General features: G+C 42.8%; 1 protein-coding gene across 4 annotated transcripts in view; it reads right to left on the bottom strand.

The window, feature by feature from the left end:
- Window positions 1-23,655, bottom strand: part of SPAG16 (sperm associated antigen 16) — a 667,853-nt gene that overhangs the window by 554,982 nt on the left and 89,216 nt on the right. For all 4 annotated transcript variants that reach the window (XM_014575658.4, XM_025186825.3, XM_089779827.1 and 1 more), the window contains one exon: window positions 9,861-9,991. In XM_014575658.4, coding sequence (XP_014431144.2) covers window positions 9,861-9,991 — 131 coding nt within the window. The remainder of the gene's footprint in view (window positions 1-9,860; window positions 9,992-23,655) is intronic.

Genomic DNA, 23,655 nt, shown 5'->3' with positions numbered 1-23,655 from the left:
TTGAACCGCCAGATGATCACTATTCAAAAGTCAAGTTCAGCAATTAGACCGGGGGTGGGGAACCATTTCTGGGGCCGGGGCTGCTGACCCACAGAGAAGTCAGTTTAGGGGCCCCACACACAATTGGAGGAAAAAAGCCTCACAGACTCAGAAGGAGAAAGACACTCCCCAAATTCCCCTCACAAACCAGAGGGTAGAGGGGTCGAGGCCAGTAGATTGTGGGCTCCAGCCCTTGCAGGGGGATGGCCAAGGACCTGGAGTGCCAGTGCAGGCTCCCTAATGCTGGGGAGGGTCAAATCCAGACAAGCCAAGGGCTGCATCCCCACCCCTAAATTAGACAGTTGCCAGATATTCCTATTCTAGAAGAGTGATAGAAATGTAGCCGTGTTAGTCTGGGGTAGTTGAAGCAAAATGCAGGACAATGTAGCACTTTAAAGACTAACAAGATGGTTTATTAGATGATGAGCTTTCGTGGGCCAGACCCACTTCCTCAGATCAAATAGTGGAAGAAAGTAGTCACAACCATATATACCAAAGGATACAATTTAAAAAAATGAACAAATATGAAAAGGACAAATCACATTGCAGAACAGAAGGGGGATGCGGGGGGGGGGGGGGGTGGGAAGGGGGAGGAAGGAAGGTAAGTGTCTGTGAATTGCTGATATTAAAGGTAGGGAAAGTGGGATGTTTGTGAGTTAATGGTATTACAGGTGATAATTGGGGAAACTGTCTTGGTAATGGGTGAGAAAGTTCAAAGACTTGTTAAGTCCTTGTTGGCAAGTGTCGAATTTTAACATGAATGACAGTTCAGAGGATTCCCTTTCAAGTGCAGATATAAAAGGTCTTTGTAACAGAATGCAGGTGGCTAAGTCATTGAGAGAGTGTCCTTTCTGGTTAAAGTGGCAAGAAACTGTTTTCTCTTTGTGATCTTGTCTGATATCTGTTTTGTGGGCATTAATCCTTTGGCGAAGTGTCTGAGATGTTTGTCCAATGTACATAGCAGACGGACACTTTCGAAAGTGTCCGTCTGCTATGTACATTGGACAAACATCTCAGACACTTCGCCAAAGGATTAATGCCCACAAAACAGATATCAGACAAGATCACAAAGAGAAAACAGTTTCTTGCCACTTTAACCAGAAAGGACACTCTCTCAATGACTTAGCCACCTGCATTCTGTTACAAAGACCTTTTATATCTGCACTTGAAAGGGAATCCTCTGAACTGTCATTCATGTTAAAATTCGACACTTGCCAACAAGGACTTAACAAGTCTTTGAACTTTCTCACCCATTACCAAGACAGTTTCCCCAATTATCACCTGTAATACCATTAACTCACAAACATCCCACTCTCCCTACCTTTAATATCAGCAATTCACAGACACTTACCTTCCTTCCTCCCCCTTCCCACCCCCCCCCCCCCCCGCATCCCCCTTCTGTTCTGCAATGTGATTTGTCCTTTTCATATTTGTTCATTTTTTAAATTGTATCCTTTGGTATATATGGTTGTGACTACTTTCTTCCACTATTTGATCTGAGGAAGTGGGTCTGGCCCACGAAAGCTCATCATCTAATAAACCATCTTGTTAGTCTTTAAAGTGCTACATTGTCCTGCATTTTGCTATTCTAGAAGGACAGGGGAGAAGGCAAAGTTGCACGTCCTCAGAGAGGCAACTTGTTCCTTCCACAGTGGAACATCCATCCCATTCAATGCTACGGAGCAGAGGCTGAGATGCGCAGCCACAACTCTGCCCTCTTTGAAAAGGTAGTCTAGGAGTTGTCTTTACCACTCTCTCTGATGCTGATAAGCGTCATTCAACAATGCTGCCAACTTCCTCACAATACAACCTTTCTATCTGTCCAATTATATTACACCGCTTCCTGCCATACATGTAAACTTATAGAAATCCAGGTCAGGGTATACATATTTGGATATTTTCTCTCTCTAAAGACCTATGGGAGTGTGTACTCTGAACTCTTAGCTCAAAATAAGCAACACCATTTGAGCTATGCAAATTGTGTAGCTTATTTCTATTGTATTTCGAAATAGCTTATTTTGTAATTGAGTAGTCTACACAGCGCCAAATTTTGAAATAAATGGCTATTTTGAAACATCCCTTAATCATCGTGGAATGAAGTTTACAGAAACGTCGGAATAGCATGCTCATTATTTCAAATGATATTTCAAAATACCTGGCACGCTGTCAAGATGCAGAATAGCTAATTCGGGATACCGAGAAGTATCCAGAAATAGCGCTGCACTGTAGACGTACCCTATGGCAGCTGCTGCAGTTGAAGTATTACTCTAACATCAATGGCAGAAAACCTTAGGCTGCCATGGCAAGGCTTTAAAGTAAAAATGTAGCCACAGGAGTATGGGGAGTAGCTACCTGCACTGGGAGCCTGTTTACACTGGTGTTTTACAAGTGCTGTACTAACTGCACTCGGGGTTGATTACTCTCCCCCCCCCCCCGCCTCCACACACACAACCCTGAGCCAGAAAGTTGCAGCACAGTAAAGTGGCAATGTAGACGTAGCCTTTGTTTAGAATGTTCAGACAACGAAAAGCCTGAACAGAGTTCGCTCAAACACTTGAATTTCATGGATAAAACCCATGAGACGCATCCACCCAAAACATATTTAGGGATAAGTTATGTATAACTGAAATGCCATTGCTATTGTGCAGTATTATAAAAAGTCCAAGTTAAAGCCTTATATGACTGGACTTCAATGAAATGTTAGGGATCCATGTGCTTGTTGTTTTACCATTTTGTGCCAGTATTAATATGTGCACAACATAGTCAAGTAAACTGATTACAGAAAAGGAAAGCCTGAAGGCATTATCAAATTAATTTGCAATTTATGTAGTATAGCATGAAAAAGTGCTTTACACTAATAATTACAAAGCAATCAGTGGCAAAACTAATAATATAGACGATCTTATGCATATTTTTTTTTGGAGTGGCATCTTTATATGAAAGGTACTCAGATAATTCCATTCTGTAACGCAAAGTATTTCAAGAGTAAGTCACTTAAGTACGATGTATTTTTATTTTTGTTATGGTATTTTCCCCTTTTTATTGTATCATATATAGAAAACTTTAGTTCTGATAAAACATCATTCAACAGCACTCTCGACGTCCCCAAAACACAACTTTCCTACATTATTGGTAAGCTGTATGCATGCTGACTCAGATATACATGCACCCTTGATTTAATCATCTTTGTTCTCTTCACTCTTTCCAAAGAAAGATCATATTTTCTTATGACTCTCTACATGCAGAAATTTGCTGTCAGGTAGAAGACAACGTAAATGATGGCAGCTGAAATCAAAGTAAAGCCCCTTGGATATAAATTCCACTTAATGCCTGTGTCTAATGAAATGGATAGTGTTAAACAGATATAGTGAAAGTATTCCAGTGCTCTTGGCTGAGTGATATTCAGACACGGATTTGATTGCATTGGTTATGCCTTTCCACAGAACAAGGCAGAACACAAGAAAGTGCATCTGAAAGCCAGCATAGCAGAACAGCCTCTCATCTACTATATAAGTGAGAGTTTGTCTGTCCATTTGTCTATTCCCCTCCTCCCCCCAAGAACTCCTCCTAAATTAGAAGACCATTAAATTTGGTAGGCAGCTTCCTGTCATCATAACAAAGCAAGGTAGGGTTTTCATTATGCCAGGAAAATGGGAAGTGCCTGGACCGGGATTGTTTTCTATAACAGAAAGGGAGAGGTCTGATAGGAGGGAGAGTTATGCTTTACAATGACCACTGGGGGCACCAAGCATGAGGAGAGGAAAAGGACAGTTATACTACAGAGTGACAGGAAGGCAAGGAGATGACCATGCCAGGAAGACAGTGGCCAGTGGAGGACAGAGCTATCCATGACCAGGAATATGGAGACGTGGCCCCTGCGCCCCAAAACCCTCACTCCCAGCCACATCACTGAATGGGAGGGGCCACAGCCAGCTCTCTTTCCCCTCCTGCACTGCAATTCCCTCAGAAGCACTACCGAGGCCAGGTGGTGCAGCTCTGCCTCACTCCCACCACCTCCATTCCTGGAAAATACTAGGGGAGAAGTGCTTAGCCCTCCATAGTAATTTGACTTTACTTTTTCCTGGAGAACTTTTTGCAATGAAGGGTCTCCTGACACCTGAAGTGATTACAACTGTGGGGGAGCCATAGCAGGCAGACTTCCTTCCACCCCCATTCTCCCAAGGAGAGTTGCAGCCATGTCAAAATACCAGGAAGTGCCATACATAATGTAGTGTGGCAGAACTCCAGCTTTGTAAGAAGGGATGCTGTGCTTCTAGGCAATTAGTGCTTGCCTCAGAGGCTCATTGTGACCCCCACGGTAGCTTCTCCCCCTTTCTGGAGTCAAGAGTCACAGCCTACAAGCTTCATAATAGGCCACTCCAGGGGCTTGGCGTGATACCCCTCCAAGTCTTCCCTCTTGGGGTGGTGTGTGTGGGGTGAGGAGGGGCAGGCCCACCCTCTACTCCGGGTACTAGTGCAGAGATCCTAATGGCTTGTCAACAGGTAATTTTTTTCTTCACTTACAGAACTATAGCCCTTCCCTAGGCCACTCCCCCAAACAGCTCCTCCTAGCACCTCTTTCCTGGTATCTACCCATGCTCAGCCTCCCAGCTCTTCTGCCACGCATCACCTTACTTCCAGCCCCTCACATACCACTCAGTCTAAGGGGGAGCCTTTTAAACTAATCCCAGCAGGTTCTCAATGGACTGCAAATGTCCCCATTGGAAGCAATGAAGAGAGGCAGGCTAACAAATCCTTAACTGGCTCCAGGTGTCTTACGGTGCCCGCCTGACTTACTTTGTTCTAGTCCATTCCTGAATGTGCTGGAGCAGCCCCTACCCTTCTCACCCAGGGCACAGAAAGCTATTCATCCAATGGCCAGTATTTACCTTCTATGAAACTAGCACAGCCAACTGATCTAGGTCTGTCGCATGAAGATTAAATAGAACAATGCTAAATAGATAGTCAAAGTATCAAAACACTCTTGCTAATTTTGAACATGTACATGGCACCAGGGCAGGGCTGGCCTTACCGTGAAGCAAACTGAGGCAGACTGTGGGGGGGGGGGGGGCCACTAGGATCCAGAGTGTAGAAAATTGTATCTCTATTCTCTCTGCTCTAGATGCACAGAGATGGTGGAGTGCTGTGTGGAGGAAGGAGGGCACAAGAGACATAACAGGCAGGCGGGCGAAAAGGGAGTATGGGGGCATCATTGGAGCTCCCCACCTCAGGTGCCAAAGTGTTGTGGGCCGGCCCTGCACCAGGACCTGATAAAATGTATCCTAGAATACTCAAGGAGCTGATAGAGGAGTTCTTAGAAAAAAGTCACTGAAGTCAGCAGTGTAGCCAGATGTGGCCCCTTATCCCCCCATTTATTCTTTCATCTGCAGTTTGCTGCTCAGTTGCTGCGGTCTAGATAGTTCCTGTTATGCTGAAAAATCCCCATGATGTTAGATGCCTGCTAAAAGTCACAGTGCATTAATAGAATCAATTGTATTCATGCTTATGAATATGTAACCTGTTGATACATGAAGTGCATGAGGAAGTATGAGTGAGAACCCACCAATCAAAGCAGCATGGCATGTATTATGATTAAGAAAAACTAGAAAGTGCATAAATGTGTGACGGGCAACCAGGAGGAGTTCTCTTTTCCTTGGTAACAGCACACCAAGCTTAGGACCAGACCGGAAGCAGTAGAGCCCTTGCAGCTCCAAGGGGACTCATGTCACCCTGCAGCCGATGTTCATGGAGCTGTTGCCTGGCCGCCTCAGCTGCCTGCAGAATGTAAACTAACTCACCACGCTTGCAGCTTGCCTCCAAACTGTCGGCAGGAATGTGATGTGCGTGTGACTATTGCCTTACCATTAAGAATCTGTACCAATAAACAAGCTGGAGTGTTGCTCCAGTTCACCCTTTGACTGGGCTTATTCCTTGGCTGATTCTAAGGGCAGGTAACAGGGAGAGATAGCAGAGACAAGAAAAGGGGAAATATGGTGTCCATCTATAAAAAAGGGAAAGAAGAACAACTCAGAAAACTACAGACTAGTCAGCTTTAACTTCTGTACCAGGGAAGATACTGAACAAGTAATTAAGGAATTCATCTGCAAACATCTGGATAGTAAGGTGATAAGTAACAGCCCCCATGGATTTGTAAAGAACAACTCATGTCAAACTAATTGGATAGGTTCATAGGTTAACTAGTCTTGTGGATAAGGGAGAAGAGGAGGATGTGGTATACCTAGACTTTAGTGATATGGTCTCACGTGACCTTATCAATAAGCTAGGTTTGATGAATCAGACTATAGCATTGACCTTTTCTTTCTTCAAAACTAGAGATGAAAACAAGTGCAGCAGACCAGTGAGCCTTTGCGGATCTCAGTGCAGGATTGGGGCCTTAATGTGTCATTTCAGAATGAGGGAGATGTTCACACTTTCTGCAGCCATGTCAATGCACCTGACTCTTTTAGGAGATTAAAAAACAGTCTTCTGTGGAAGCCACTCATAGTAAATAGGGAAACCTAGTCTAATGAGATAAAGAGGAGTTAATCCTTGGAGAAAAATCTATCTTTGATCCCCCCAAGAAACCTAGATAATCTCACTAAATCCTTTATATTTGCTTTTCTTAATTATCTGTAAAGTCATAGGCCAACATATGGCATAGCTATTTAAAGAACAACTCTTCATAGTACAGAGTACCATGCAGGGCTAAAAGGATTTAGATGCTCCCATTATATATAAACAGGAATATACGCTGTCTTTTTAAAAGAGTATATGTAGTTACAGTTAGGGGTTTAGATGGTCTCCCCAACCCAGGAGGCATTAATACCAAGCTCAGTCTGTTCAAGCCCTTTCCTCAGGCTCCCATTTGCCCTGACAACCTTTAGTGACCCTCAAAATAAAACAGTTCAACGTAAGCCCAAAAGCTTCTTTCTTCCTGACCTAGAGGCTCCCCTCCCAGAGCTTCTCTGCCTCATGGCCTACTACAAGAATCAAGCGTTTTCCACTGAATCCCACCACCCTCCCTTCCAGATGGTCTAGGAATCACATGCTCATTAAGCAGTCAGCTCGTCCCTTTCTAGAGGGATCTGATAGCACCCACAGAGTCAGTGTGTGGCGTCTCGGGCCATAGCACTCACAGGGAAAAACTGGTGGGTGCTCAAGCAGGTCCCCACATCTGCACTTCCCCCTCCCTCCTGCAGGAATCAGCTGTTTTATGGCATTTGGGAGGCTGGAGAGGAGTGAGGGGCAGGATGCAGCACGCTCCAGGGAGGGGGTGAAACTGGGCAGGAGGAGGCAGGATGTGAATGTGGCCTTGGGGAAAGGGGCAGGCTTTGGGGCACGGCCAGGGGTTGAGCACCCCCTGGCACAAAGGGAAGTTGGCGCCTGCAAGATCTGCTTCCTAACAGAGCTGGCTGGCCTTGGTGCCCTCCACAGCTTAAGGGAAAGAATCAAATGTATGCTTTACATAATATTGCACAATACATCTTATACTTCTGCAAATGGACCACTTTGCCTTCCAATGTGCTCAGCAGGGTATGAGATAAGAACTGCGTCCCCCTAAAATCCTAACTATACACTTGTGGGCCAAGAATATTGGTAATTCCCCTATCAGGCTGCACAGAAGTGAAACACAGTCCTGCCCAGCTGTCTTCCCTCACTGGATCAGAGGCCCCAATCAATATGCTACACCACAGAAAAGACCTTAAAAACAACCATACTGGGTTATACCATCTAGCCCAGTATCCCCTTTTCCACCACTGGCCAATTCCAGGTAATGACCCGAACAGGTAATTATCACATCATTGATAACCTACAGTATGGGGTAGATGAAGTCAATCATTCCTGTGCCAAAACCAAGCCAATAAAAAAATTAGGCAGAAATTTCAAGTACTACGCTGAAATATGTCAGAATGGTTTAGCAGTCATCCTAATAGCAAATAAGAATTTCAAACATTTTCAGATTTTTGAAAAATTGTTCCCAGTTCCACAAACAAGAACATTTTGATCACCACAAAACTCCTTTTGTTACCAACATTTCATGCAGTTCTGCTTCCTGTATATTGCTTACACACACACACACACACACACACACACACACACACACACACACACAGAGAGAGAGAGAGAGAGAGAGAGAGGACAGAAACTATATTAGAAGTTTGTCCAGTTTTTCCCCAGACACCGATTATTGGAAAGGGCTGCAACTGACAATTGAGAAACCACATTACCTAAAATGTAAGATCTAAGCAATAAAAGATCTAAGAAATTAATTAGCTTTGGAGAAAACATCTTCAATTTAATTTCACAAAGTTTTGTTGAATGAGGAAGGACCATTTTTCTTTAGGCTGATAAGTTTAGTAGCATTGAACTTGCCATCTGGCCACAGTGGGGATAATACAAAGCTATTTCAAAAGATCTATAAATAGCAAACCCACATCTGGGTGGGTTTCACACATGCATTAACAAAGAAACACCTTAATAAACTCAGAACTCTGAACTTTGAAAATGTGTTACAGCTAGCAGCAAAGATGACTTTCATGTTTACTCTTCCTCAGCCAAATGGCTAACACTTAAAGTGTGCAATAGCTTGTAAACTAGGACATCTAAATTTAAAACTTGATTTTTTGACCCAAGGAAATGAGCTGCACACACCACATTTTTTTAAATCAGCCTACTAGAACCTCAAGCTTAGATGAGTGTCACCATCGTATCTATTTTTCCTTATTTATTCATCATAAAGGCCAATTTCCAATATTATTTGAGTCTGACAATATGTACTTCTACCATCCACAGATTTTTCCATGCCAAACTTTAAGCTATTTTAGTAACTATATTGAGAATGTTGGCCCATCACATATGCTTCTCACCTGGTTTGAAAATCCACTAGGACTAAGACTACAGAAGGGAAAAGGACATTGTCACAAATATGCTATATTCTCATGGCCAGAATCTGTTCTCAGTTACATCAACTAGTAAAAACTTCTATCCGGAGGAACTCACTAGAGTCAATTACTTGATTTTAAATTACTGCCATAATTTACTCTGGTATAAAATTAACTGCATGGGAATCTCAGAGCAAGTGCTCTGTACATTTTATAGGCCTCTATATAGGATTAGGACTGTAAATCAAGGACTCACAATCCACTTGGCCTGTGCAGTGCCTTTGACGATTGTTTAGGGTAGTGGTCCCCAACCTTTTGGGGATGCCGTGCGCCCGGAGGCGGGGCCACTCGTGCCAGGCACCCAGGGGTGGGGGCACTCACGAGCCGCATGCCCGGTGCCGGCACCACCCATGCGCCGCACTCCCAGGGCCAGCGCCGCTCCTGTGCCACACGACCAGGGGTGGGGCTGCCCATACACCAGGCGCCTGGGGCCGGCGCTGCTCCTGTGCCATGCGCCCAGGGCCGGAACAGCCCATGAGCTGCATGCCCGGGGCCAGCGCCACTCCTGTGCCGTGCACCCATGCGCCAGCAGCTCCCATGCGCCCCATGCCTGAGGCTGACGCTGCTGTTGTGCCGTGTGCCCAGGGGCAAGGACGCCTATACGCCGCATGCCCGGGGCCGGCACAGCCCATCCACCGTGCCTGGGGTCAGGGCCGCCCATGTGCTGCACACCTGGGGCTGGCGCCAATCACTCGGCAGGCACACAAGTGGCCCGGCGGGCACCATGGCACCCGCAGGCACCGCGTTGGGGATCACTGGTTTAGGGCATTTAACAAGAATAGTTCTTTCACCACTTCCAACAGATTTCTCTCTATAACCATTAGATAGAAGAGACTCAATATTTATACAATGATAAACTAAATATATTAAGGTTCCTACCAGCTGACTGCGAGATTATGGACTTTCAAAGTGTTGCTCAACCGGTATACTGCAGATTTCAATGGTCGGATACATTCCTTCGCTCGAGCAAGGTAAGGATTCACTTGAGCATCTTTAGGAAATTCTGAATCCTGGGGGCGGGGAAAAGAGATTTAATTCTTAAGATCACTGCACAAGTTTGTATGACACAAGTTTGTATGACAAATTATTTATCAGTTTATTTTTGCAATAGTATAGTTTTGTCTATTTTTCCATTACTCACTACTGGTTCTTCAGTGCTCCTTCTAGTAAAATGCAGTCTGCCTGCAAACATCCTGCAAACTTAAAGCTAAGTACAGGCATGCTCGCAGAACTGGTGTTTATAAAATAATAACTCTGAGTACACTCAAAGACCTCATTATTTGCTCTTTTAAATGTGTGTTCCATGGAGTGTATTTCTGAAGCACTATTACTTGGTAAAAATAGCCCAAACCCCTTCCTTCTCTAAATCTGAAGGCTGCATGTACACCACTCAACACAGCAGGAAGTTTTCAAAGGATAATGCAAACGTACACTGTAAATACGATGAAATACAATGGAAAATGATGACCTAGTTCTGCTGTCATCTATATCCAGGCAACTACACTGAAATTTGTGGGGGGGAGTTACCGTTTATGGATGTAAATAAATGAAGAAACTACTGTTGCGCTTTAATTAAAATTGTCATTTACGAACTTGGTGGCGGCATACATTGCTTAAAAGTTGCATTTGCTAAGTCAGCAACATAGGAACGCAACTTACAATTTTACCAAATTTCTCTATGCACATTTGGAATTCTAGTTTCATAAATCACAGCGTGTATTTTGGAGCACAATGTGATAAGCCCCATATTATTCTTTAACCAGTAGAAATATTTTTAGACTGTTTAGCCAGCACCACACCTGATAATTTGAAAACCCTGGATTCAGTTCTGCACAACAGCAATCTTGTGGTCAGACATATGTGGCTTTGAGACACCTTTACACTGGAGGAAATATTAGGAATTTAGTGCTACATATGTACTATCATTTGCATTCTGGCTAAAGTAGTTCTACTTAAGCAGTTTATTTTTATTAATTTATTATGAGGCAACTGGGTAATTTTGATTTCAGCATCAAGGGTTAGATTTGTTAAGGTATGTCAGTGCCTAAACATGAAGATAGTGGCTTTTAAAAAGCCCACTAGGAGTCTAAGTGGGTTAGGTGCCTAAGTCCACTAAATCAATGGAATTTAGATACCTCATCTATCTGGTTCCTCTGTAAATCTCACTAAGCACCTATCTGCTTTTTTAAGGCACCTAAATAACTGTCTCTAAAGCCCTGATGGATAGCCCATAAAAAAAAAAAAAATCAATTGAAAGAATCCATCAACTTTAGTGATCTTTCAATCAGAGCCCTAAGTATAGTGTTACAGATACTTACCTTTTAGCATCCAAGTCTGAACTTTTTGGCAGACATTTAGATTGTACATGCAACACGTTATAAAGCAAGTATACCACAGAGATGATAAGTACTTAGATTAGATTAGTCTGAATTGCATTAGACAACCAGTATGGAATTATAATATAGAGATGGACTCAAACCACAAAACAAAATGTCCCATGGTGTTTAGATTAAGGATTGAGGTCTGACAAGCATATGCTCATAGCAAACATTTTACCTGACACAGATTTCAAATATTCCAAGGGTAAGGATGTGTGTTGAGCCAAGGATTTTGCCTAAGCCCAGCTTTAGTAATAAATCTATTTTTTAGCAACTACCAAAGAATAAGAAGTAGTAATATCTATTCTTCAGAAAAGCTTATTTTTCTTTATCCAGAATAAACAGTCTCTCTCCATATGGTTTTACAGCCTCAGTTCTCTGATCAATATAGACTCCTAAATGTTTTCTAAGATTAGTCAACCAGCCAAAAGATTTATTACCAACTCTAATTAGCCTGGCTAAATAGGGTTTATTAAAAACAGATTGTCATTTAGGAAGGTCAGGAGAGTACTAATCTTATAAAATATACTTTGAAGGACTTTTAAAAAACCTCCTTGAATTCTTAAAAGAACTCTAAAGATTCAGTTAACTGTACATGTTTTGCAATATCCCCAGAACACACTGTTGAAAATACAATGAAAATGTTTCAAACAAAAAAAAAAAAAATTTATAGTGTTCCTCAAAATTCCCACCACCCACTCAGATTAAGATTAAAAAATGGAATAGGATCCAGACTGAGGAGTATTAGCTGAAGATGTTGTATCATGCAAGTAAGGTAGTAACAAACTTCAACAGGCCTTGATTTATCCCAGTTCTAATAAATACAAGCAGCATCTAAAACACCACAGATATGGATAGAGCGGGGATACATGGATGTTCTTTTTAGTGTTTGCACTAGTTCTTGAACTCAGCCAAGATTAAATTGAAGGAATAAGCATAGGGCAATTATATTCCAAAACTGCAGACTATTAGAAGGCTATCATTTTAATTCACATTAACAAACAAACATGTTCCTTGATACAGGGTATACTCACCAATGAGCATCTGCCCATGGTCAGGAAGGACATAACTGCTTCCTACTGTACTAGCCCCACCGCTGACAGTCTCTCAGGTGTCATAGCAGTCTATGTACATGGCCACTTACCCACTGACTCAACCCACCAGCCACACCACAGTCTTTAGTCCACCCCTTTCAGAGTCCCCATTTTCCATGCTAAAAGCCCAAACAGTCATAATCAGAAATCAAGAGCCTTCCATGCTCTCTGGGGCTTTTCTTTAGCCTGCCCCCTGTGCTGGATTCAGGTACACTTGTGAAGGGCTTGTCCACCTTCTCCATAGGCTGGTATAGGAACACAGCCCCAGGCTCACCTCTTGGTTGCCACCCAGGGCTCTAAATTAGGCTGGATCCTTTTCCCACAACACAGTTTTCCCTGGGCCACTTCCTATCTCTTTACTCCCTCTCTGAGTCTCCCAAGCTCTTCCTTGGTTAGTCAATGCCTCTCTGCCTTAAGAGATTTTGACTTTTTTCCCTGTTTTACTCAGCACTTCTCCCAAGTCTCCAGCTCTGACCTTCCTTTTTCCACTCTGGCTGCTATCTGCTGACTCAGAGCCCAGACAACTATTCCTTCCAGCACTTACACTTTTGGCTATTTATATTCCTCAGGTGTGAGGCTCATTCTATAATCAGGGTTGGCTTAGTCCCAGACTCTTCAGGCCAAAGGCAAGTCACCTTGTTACACTTCTCAAATAAATTACAGCCCTAAAAAGTTAAGTAGTAGGACACCTGGATTCAGTTGCCAGCTTGCTGCTAGCCTGCTGGGTGATCTTGGGCAAATCATTTCACTGCTGTTTGCCTCTATTTCCCCATCTATAAAATGACCTCCTTTGTATAGTACTTTAAGATCCACTGCTGAAAAGCTCTTTATCAGAGCTAGGTATTATTATTATTTACAAAACAGTTCTTACAAAGGGAAGCAGATATCTTGGGGGGATACAGTGGCCGAGTTGCTTCAGGCACTGAATATGAACAAAGCAGAGGACGTATTCCTCTCACTTGACAAGTGCTATGTGTTCATCTAAAGACCCTATCACCGCATACTTTGCAGAAATCTCCTAAACAACAGAAGTCCACTCTGTGCTACCAGAGATGTTATAACATTTTAACCACTACCTGAAATATTATATTTAATTGATTTCATTGCTGGTACTTTGGTAACAAAAAGTGGGTGTACTCTAGTGTACTAGACACTGTAGACATTAGAAGAGACTGCCTTGCCCCAAAGGTCTTACAGTCTAATAGGGTGGAAGAAAAACATTTTTAGTTTCCCTTTGATTTTACAGAGGGGAAACTGAGGCATGGAGCAGCTAAGTAATGTACCTAAGATTGCCCAGGAAAGCTATAACAGAGGCAAGAATAGGACTGAGTCTCAGTAAAATGTCTTAACCACAAAAATAATCCTCCTACCAAGACAAATCGCTTGATCACTGTCTTTGGTCCACCCCCTCTGGGGACTTGGTGCTGGCCACTGTCAGCAGACAGGCTACTGGGCTAGATGGACCTTTGGTCTGACCCAGTATGGCCATTCTTATGTTACTAACATTCTTACCTACTTATTAAAGCAATTTTCAGATTTCCTGAGGTATCTAAAGAAGTTTTTCCTTCTCTGTCCTTTATCTTTATTGTGGGCATATTTCCATCTCCGAGAGCAGCTCTCTTCAAAAAAAACTCTGTGGCCCTCAGGATTTTTCTGAGGGAAAAAAAATCCCTTTAGGCCCCCTCCCTTTCACTAAAAATTTATTAGGGGTGAAAAACCATAGTAATTTTAGATAGGAAGATCAAGTACTTTCCAAGTGAGATTAGCTACAGCTACCCGAATGCTATCTGAATGCAGAGTCCACTAATTCATAGAATCATAGGACTGGAAGGGACCTCGAGAGGTCATCGAGTCCAGTCCCCCGCCCTCAAGGCAGGACCAAGCTCTGTCTACACCATCCCTGACAGATGTCTATCTAACCTGTTCTTAAATATCTCCAGAGAGGGAGATTCCACCACCTCCCTTGGCAATTTATTCCAATATTTGACCACCCTGACAGTTAGGAATTTTTTCCTAATGTCCAATCTAAACCTCCCTTGCTGCACTTTAAGCCCATTACTCCTTGTCCTGTCCTCAGAAACCAAGAGGAACAAATTTTCTCCTTCCTCCTTGTGACACCCTTTTAGATATTTGAAAACCGCTATCATGTCCCCCCTTAATCTTCTTTTTTCCAAACTAAACAAGCCCAGTTCATGAAGCCTGGCTTCATAGGTCATGTTCTCTAAACCTTTAATCAATCTTGTCGCTCTTCTCTGTACCCTTTCCAATTTCTCCACATCTTTCTTGAAATGTGGTGCCCAGAACTGGACACAGTACTCCAGCTGAGGCCTAACTAGTGCAGAGTAGAGCGGCAGAATGACTTCACGAGTTTTGCTTACAACACACCTGTTGATACAACCTAGAATCATATTTGCTTTTTTTGCAACAGCATCACACTGTTGACTTATATTCAACTTGTGGTCCACTATGACCCCTCTATCCCTTTCCGCCATGCTCCTTCCTAGACAGTCGCTTCCCATCTTGGATGTATGGAACTGATTGTTCCTTCCTAAGTGGAGCACTTTGCATTTCTCTTTATTAAACTTCATCCTGTTTACCTCTGACCATTTCTCTAACTTGCTAAGGTCATTTTGAATTATGTCCCTATCCTCCAAAGAAGTTGCAACCCCACCCAGTTTGGTATCATCTGCAAACTTAATAAGCGTACTCTCTATCCCAATATCTACATCATTGATGAAGATATTGACCAGTACGGGTCCCAAAACAGACCCTTGCGGAACTCCACTTGTTATCCCTTTCCAGCAGGATTTAGCACCGTTAACAACAACTCTCTGACTATGGTTATCTAGCCAATTATGCACCCACCTTATCGTGGCCCTATCTAAGTTATATTTGCCCAGTTTATCAATAAGAATATCATGCGAGACCGTATCAAATGCCTTACTAAAGTCTAGGTATATGACATCCACCGCTTCTCCCTTATCCACAAGGCTCATTATCCTATCAAAGAAAGCTATTAGATTAGTTTGGCATGACTTGTTCTTCACAAACCCATGCTGGCTATTCCCTATCACTTTATTATGGAACTGATTGTTCCTTCCTAAGTGGAGCACTTTGCATTTCTCTTTATTAAACTTCATCCTGTTTACCTCTGACCATTTCTCTAACTTGCTAAGGTCATTTTGAATTATGTCCCTATCCTCCAATTGTTCTGCTTGTGTCCTGCTGCTACCATGTTTGAATTAATACTTGTTCTAAGGCTTCCACTTAAGATCAGTAACAACCCAGCATGCACAATATGACTAGGAAGTCCCAAGCACATAAGCCCAGGAGATTTAAAAATACACTGTGTATTTACTATGCAGGAAACACCAGAACAACAGCAGAAATAGGGGTCAGCAGATAAGCAGGCAAATACCCCTGCCAAAACTTCCAGAAGACAAATGGGCTGTGTCTACACTGGGCCACTTATTCTGGAAAATCAGCCGCTTTTCTGGAATAAGCTGCGAGCTGTCTACACTGGCCCTTGAATTTCCGGAAAAGCAACGATGCTGTACTGTACAAAATCAGCCGCTATTCCAGAATAGCTACGCTGCTCCTGCTCGGGCATAAGTCCTTATTCCGGAACACTGTTCCAGAAAAGGGCCAGTGTAGACAGCCCAGTAGTCTTTTCCAGAAAAAAGCCCTGATCGCGAAAATGACGATCGGGGCTCTTTTCCGGAAAAGCGCATCTACATTGGCCACAGATGCTTTTCTGGAAAAAGGGCTTTTCCGGAAAAGCATCTGTGGCCAATGTAGACGCTCTTTTATGGAAATACTTATAATGAAAACTATTCTGTTTTAAGCATTTCTGGAAATTCATGCCAGTGTAGACACAGCGATGGTGTCTGAGTCAAATTAATCTAAACTAGTACCCGAAATTAAGGAAGGGTTGAAATGAAGTAAGAGATGTGTGAAGTATTAGGAAGTATTGTGCATCCAGATCAGTGCTTTCATGTCTGATCTCGGCCTTGACTGTATCTGTGAGGCTAAAATGTTAGGATTCTGCTTTGCCAGCTGATTTAGATTGAAGTCTAGGCAGTCAACTTCACTAGGTATATGTCATCAAAGTCAAAATTGTTTTCTTGCTTGCAAAACGAGGGAGCTTTATTAAGAAGGAAAAAAATCACCAGGAAGTAACTCAGTGACTCAAAAGTCCCTGTGGTGAGGAGCAGGAATCTATTTCCATTTCAAAAAACCATTTGAAAGCTCTGCAACCTCAGGGTACGTCTACACTACAGCGCTAGTTCGAACTAACTTAGTTCGAATTAGTTAATTCGAACTAAGCTAGTTCGAACTAACGCGTCTAGAACTAAAAACTAGTTCGAACTAGCGTTTTGCTAGTTCGAACTAGTAAGTCCACATTGAGTGGACTCTGAACAGGGCTTAAGGATGGCCGGAAGCAGTGCCGGCAGGGCATAAAAGGAGGACTTAGAGCATGGAGATGCTGTCTCAGGCTAGCCGAGGGCTGCGCTTAAAGGGTCCCGACCCCCACCCCGGACACACAGTTCTAAGGGGTGCCCCACTTCCAAAGAAGTTCTGGCTTGGAGTGCCCGGAGTACCCACACTGGGCACATCACACCACTCGGCCATCAGCCCAGCTGCACTTGCCGCAGGCTGCCATCTGGGGAGAGGGAGTAATTGGGGGGCTGCAGGAGAGCTTCCACCCCCAGAAGCCCGCAGAGCCAGCCCAGTCCTCCCCATCGGGGGCTCGTACCCCATTCCTCCCTCACCTCCTTCCACTTACCCTTCCCTAGCCCCTCTTCTTATTGATGTACAAAATAAAGATAACGTTTCTTCCAACATTGACTCTGTCTTTATTGAAAAAAACTGGGGGAGACTGGGAAAAGGAGGTGGGAGAGGGGAAGAGAAAGGCTGGGAGAGGGGAGGGCAACTAACATGATCAGGGGTTGGGAACAGGTCCCAGATGAAGAAAGGCTACAGAGACTGGGACTGTTCAGCTTAGAAAAGAGGAGACGGAGGGGGGACAGGATAGAGGTCTCTAAAAGCAGGGGTTGGGTGGAGAGGGTGCATTCAGAAAAGTTCTTCCTGAGTTCCCATAAAGAAGGACTAGAGGACACCAAAGGAAAGGAATGGGTAGCAGGCTTCAAACTAGTAAGAGAAAGTTGTTGTTGTTGACAAAGCAAATAGTTAACCTGTGGAACTCCTTGCTGCAGGAGGCTGTGAAGGCTACAACTAGAACAGAGTTGAAAGGGAAGTGAGATAAAGTGATGGAGGTTGGGTCCATGGAGTCCTATTAGCCAGAGGGTAGGAGTGGTGTCCCTGCCCAAAGTTTGTGGAAGGCTGGAGAGGGATGGCATGAGACAAATGGCTTGGTCATTGTCTTCGGTCCATCCCCTCCAGGGTCCCTAGGGTTGGCCGCTGTTGGCAGACAGGCTACTGGGCTAGATGGACCTTTGGTCTGACCCAGTACAGCCATTGTAAGCTCAGGGCTCAGTGTCGGGGGTCTCAGTGGACCCCCTTGATTTTCATGCACACCTGGTCCTGGGTGGCCAGGCTGGCAGCTCTCCTGCCCTAGACAGCCACTTTCCTGTGCCTAGTGCGGAGATCGTGGACGAGGTCCACGATGTCCGCACTAGCCCAGGAAGGTGCCCGCCTCTTGCGGTCCAGGGCAAGCTCCCGGGAGCCGCCAGCCTGGTCCCGGCAAGAGGGGGTGGGCTGGGGGGCATCGGGTGGGTGGCTCTGTGCCGTGCCAGGTGCAGGGTCTGCTAGCTGGGTGCTGGCAGGCTTGCACCTGGCACGGGCACCGTAGCCAGCCCGTGCCCCTTTAAGGGGTCCGGGGCCGGGAGGGGGGCATAGAGTTTCCCTGGTGTTGGCCAGAGTGGCCACCAGGGAAACCTGGGGAGGGCTAGCCTCCCACTAGTTCGAACTAAAGGGCTACACAGCCCTTAGTTCGAACTAGCTAGTTCGAACTAGGCGTTAGTCCTCGTAAAATGAGGTTTACCTAGTTCGAACTAAGCGCTCCGCTAGTTCGATTCAAATTCGAACTAGCGGAGCGCTAGTGTAGCACCTATTAAAGTTAGTTCGAACTAACGTCCGTTAGTTCGAACTAACTTTGTAGTGTAGACATACCCTCAGTTTTTCACTCTGCAACTTCCAAACGTGTATACATGGATCAACCATTGAATCATCGACCTTAAGAGCTCATCGAGTCCATCTCCCTGCACTGAGGCACGACCATGTAAGAATAGACCATCTGTGAGAAGGGCTTGTCCAATCTGCTCTTACAAATCTCCAGTGAAGGGGATTCCACAAGCCCCCTGGAAATCCTACTCCAGGACTTAAACTATCCTTAGTTAGAAAGGTTTTCCTAATATCTAATCTAAATCTCCCTTGCTGCAGATCAAGCCAATTACTTCTTGTCCTGCCTTCAAAGGACATGAAGAACAATTGATCATTATCCCCTTTGTATCAGTTCTTAACCTAAGTAAAGGCTTATCAGGTCCCTGTCCAGCTTTTTAACCTTATTCATCCTTTAGATTTTCTGATCCTTTTGTCATGTTTGTTGCTCTTCTATGCACTCTAATTTATCTACATCTTTCTTAAAGTGCAGCACCCAGAAATGGACAAAATATTCCCATTGGGACATCACCAGTGCTGAGCAGAGAGGGACAACTACCACTTATGTCTAATGTACAACTCTCCTTGTTAATATATGAACGACATTGGTCTTTTTCACAACTGAAGAACCTTACTAACTCAGATTCAATTTATGATCTACTCTAACCCCCAGATCCTATTTTTGTAGCTCTGCATTTGTGCTTAGTAGTTCTCCTTACCAAGTGTAGAACTTTGCACTTGTCTTCACTGAACGGCAGCTTGTGGATTTCAAACCAATTCTCTAATTTTTCAAGATAATTTTGAAACTAAATGATGTCCTCCAAAGCACTTGCAACCTTTCCCCATGTAATGGCATTGTCCAATTTTATAATCATGTTCGCCATTCAAGCCGTTAATCAAAACATTGACTAATATTGAACACAGGTCTGACCCCTGGTTAGTTTGAGAATATTATGTGGGACTGTGCCAAAAACCTTACTAAAATTCAGAAATGCTTCATCTACTGCTTCCTCCCCATTCACTAGCCAGTAACCCCATCAAAAGAAGGAAATTAGGTTGGTTTGACATGATTTGGTTTTGATCAATTTATGTTCCTTTCTAATCCAATTGCCTGGTTACAAACTGTTTAATAATTTGTTCAAGTAGTTTCTAGGTATCAAAGTTAGGCTACAATTGCGCATGTCCTCTGTTTCCTTTCTTAAAGATAGGTACTACATTTGTCCTTCTGCAGCCCTCTTGGGCCTCACCTGTTCTCCATGAGTTGTTAAAGATAATTGGTAATGGTTCTGAGATGGCTTCAGCTAATTCTCTAAGTACCCAAAGATGAATTTCATCAAGCCCTGCTGACTTGAATGCATCTAACTTATCTAAATATTGTTTAATGTGTTCTTTCCCTATTTTGGCTTATGTGCCTTCTTCCTTGTTCTTAATATTTATTGTGCTGAATATCTGGGCACCATTAAGCTTTTTAATCAAGATTGTAGGAAAAACAATCAAAGAGCATATTGTGTGAAAGACAGATGATTCCTTCTCTATATCAGTCTATTCATTTTAAAAGGAAATAATGAGGCATTTTGTTAAAAATGAAGGAAGGGGAGGGAAAATTATGAAGCTTAGTTCTCATTATTTATCACCCCTATATGTCTAAATACCTTCACAAAGAGCTTACTTGACTGGCTGCCTGTTTTCACTATCCAAAATATTCTTCTGTTGGCTGTCACCCAAAATGAAGAATGACTATGTGTTTTTGTAATTGGAAAAGCACCATTTATATCAGCTATTTTAACCTGACTTTCAGTCCATTAAATCAGTTTTTACTTTTTGTAGGAAAAGAAAGAGAAAGAGAGAAATGCATCTTCTTTTGTAAAAAGTTTGTTCATGTCATTGTTTTAGGAAGGTGTTTATGTGATTTATAAAAGTATTTGCATTTTGGAGGACACAATTACGTTTAAAAAAGCTATCCATACACAAGCAAGCCTCGTAGAAAGAATCAGTATTGACTACAGTAACATTGTGACATCATCTCCAGAAAAAAAACTGCAAAGAATCCTCATTTAAATTAGGAGCTTGTAGCAGGTTGGAAAGTAGGTTATGTTATCACTGTATGTGATCCACTCACAAGCAGAACTGCCAAGAGGGCAGGGGGAGAGGAAGAGGAAGGATAAGCTTCCCTGAGGACCGGAGCTTTAAAAGGGTCTGGGGTTCCCAGCTCTTGCTACTATAGAAGCAACCCTGGGTTTTTTAAATCACTGACAGCACCCTGGGTGGTGTGAGCCGGGCAGTGCAGAGGAGCTGGATAGGAGAAGATAATCCCAAGAGCCCAGAGGCAGCCTCTTCAACTTTGCCCCAGGAGTCTGGCAATTCTGTCACCAGCCCTGCTCACAGGACTGTTTGGTGAGTCCTGTCTCTCTTCAAACCAACACGGCCCCTCGCTAATGAAATAAAAACACAATCTTTAGAGGTGCCACATTTGATGCAACATGTTATAAGAGCATTTTCCACTCAGGGAATTGTCATATTTTATTCTCTTTTCTTTTGTGTAGTGCTAGAATGCCATATAAAAATGGTCAGAGACAAGGTAGATGAGGTAATATATTGTATTGGACCAACTGCTATTGGTGGAAGAGAAATTCAAGCTTCACAGGGCTGTTCTTCAAGTCGGGACAAAGTATTCAGTCTCACAGCTAAATGCAAGCTGGGATTGATGTGTTAACCTCTTAGGCTTAACAGCGGCACAGGGGACCCTTTAACTGCCCACTCCATTTTAACAACCCTGTAGGCATAGAAAAAAGGAGGGCTGGTAGATTACAAAGTGTTGGGATGAGCCATAAAACCAGCCTCTCCAAGTTCCTGACTTTTGGTGTCTAGCTAAGAGAGTTATGAATGTAAGTGCCCAGGCCTGTCTTTTGAAGGTGCTGTGTATGTTTACTTTGAGGAAGACTGAGAGGTTATTTGTCTACTCACTTTTCACAATTAGTAACCTAGGAATCCTCCTAAGACAGCAGAGTTGCCAATTTGTTAATTTCCCACTTATTTAAGTGAACACGTTAATTAACCCTTCATGAGTAACAATCTGTTCTACCTTGTGTTTAGCTGTGACTAAGGCTATGAGTCTGTCTTGGAGGCCAGGGATTCCATGACCTTTGTGACTTTATGGCTTGGGCTATCAGACCCCCCTACCCTGCCAATGGCATGTTTATGGCCTGCAGTCTGTGGCTGGGCAGCGCTGAAAGGATGGTGAGGAGAAGTTAGCCTCCCACAGCCCTGCCCCTTGTACCCAAGTTCCCACCCTTCCAGGAGCCCAGAGCTGGCTCCCCTTTCCCTTTGCCCAGGAACCTGGCAATTCTGCCGGCAGCCCTGCTCCCTGGACTGTTTGGAAAGTTCTGTATTTTCTTCCAAACCAACACAGCCCCTCTCTAGTATAAATTTAGTGAAATAAAAATTTAACTTTTCACCAAAAATAATGGAAACATAATCGTATCTTTAGCTGTGACTCTCTTATTACTTTCCTCTCTCATATCCCAGCAACCAATATGGCTATAATAATACTACAATTGCAACAATGATTACTTATATTTTCCAAAAGGGCTGATAGGTCAGTGTTGTTCCATTTCTGGATAGCCATAGTGTGAAACCTTAAAAAGAGTTTCAGAAAGCAGTGAGCACTTGCCCATGAAAATCAGGGTCCTTTAGTCATCTCAGATTGGACACCCAGAATTGAAATATACAAACTCACCAGACACTTTCTTGAAATTTTTCAGTGGAACAACACAAAGCAAAACTAAAACACGCCTGACAGATATTTTGTTGGGAAAAGGTAAAAGAAGAATTGAAGAGCTTAAGAAACAATACCTGAAGACCAATATCTGACAATATTCAGAATGGTTAATATTTGTAGTCCTTTGACAACAACAAGCACTTTATGGGTACGTCTACACTCCAGAGAAGATCAAAACTTCCACTGTCGATATTCCAGAGTTCAAATTAGCATGAAGACATGCTCATTCGAACTGAGAAGTGAACTCCAGCTGATGTTGGCAGTCCTGCTTCCACGAGAAGTAAGGGAAGTCGAAGGGAGAGTGGACAGCTTTTCTGTGGACAGCGCCAAAAGTTGAGTTAAGGTACTTCGACTTCAGGGATGCAATTAACGTACCTGAAATTGCATATCTTCATTCAAGCTTATCCCATAGTATAGATGTACCCTATAAACAGCTGGTCAGAAAACAGAATTTCCATCTCAAGGAAAATTCTGGCATTTTGAATTTTGTTTTTAATCAGAACAAAATGTTGACATTTCAATAATTTCCAAAGAATGGACATTCTGAAAAGAAAATTGATTTGGAAACATCAAAACATTTTTTCATTAATGTGAATAGAATAGAATAATGATATAAAATATTTTTGCCTTATAACAAAATGTTTCAACATTAACAAAATGAAATTAGAAAGATGAAACTATTCATTTTGACACTTTCCCTTCAAAAAGTTTTCTACATAATACTTCGATTTGACAAAACTGCATTTGCCAATGGAAAAATGCTCTCTATAAAATATTTCAGTAAGCTCTTATTACAAATGTTCAGTATTATTACCAGTTATTATTATGAAACAGAGTTACTTATGCATATTTATTCAAAACAGATGGTTATTTTCAGGTATTCATAACCCCTTTGAGGCAGAAATTTAATAAACTTGATCTCTTCTTGAAAACTTTCTTTCATTAAAATGCTTCAAAATGGTCCCAATTTCAAAAATAACTAGCTATTGTTTCTGAGAATGGGAAGAGTGAAAATGAAACCCCATATTTCACATGATAAATAATAGTTATTTAAAAGAAAACCAGCTGTTGCATGTCAATCGGAAGAAAAAACTTATAATTTCTTTGGGAGTAGGCCCTTACATTGCACATATATGCCTTCCAGTGGTCCAGTAGAAATAGATTTTCTTTAAGTTGAGGCATAATGGTTTTAAAAAAGAAAAATATTCCTTGTGGGTAGGCACTGATTTTTGTTTAAAGATAAATAATTCTCTACTTTAGTCTATATACATATCATATTTGTAAAACTGTAAATTGATTGGATA

Source organism: Pelodiscus sinensis, chromosome 7 (assembly GCF_052426305.1).
Source record: "Pelodiscus sinensis isolate ZL-2025 chromosome 7, ASM5242630v1, whole genome shotgun sequence".
Lineage (NCBI taxonomy): Eukaryota > Metazoa > Chordata > Testudines > Trionychidae > Pelodiscus > Pelodiscus sinensis.
Note: the sequence above shows the minus strand (reverse complement) of the source record. Positions and strands in the feature narration are given on the sequence as shown.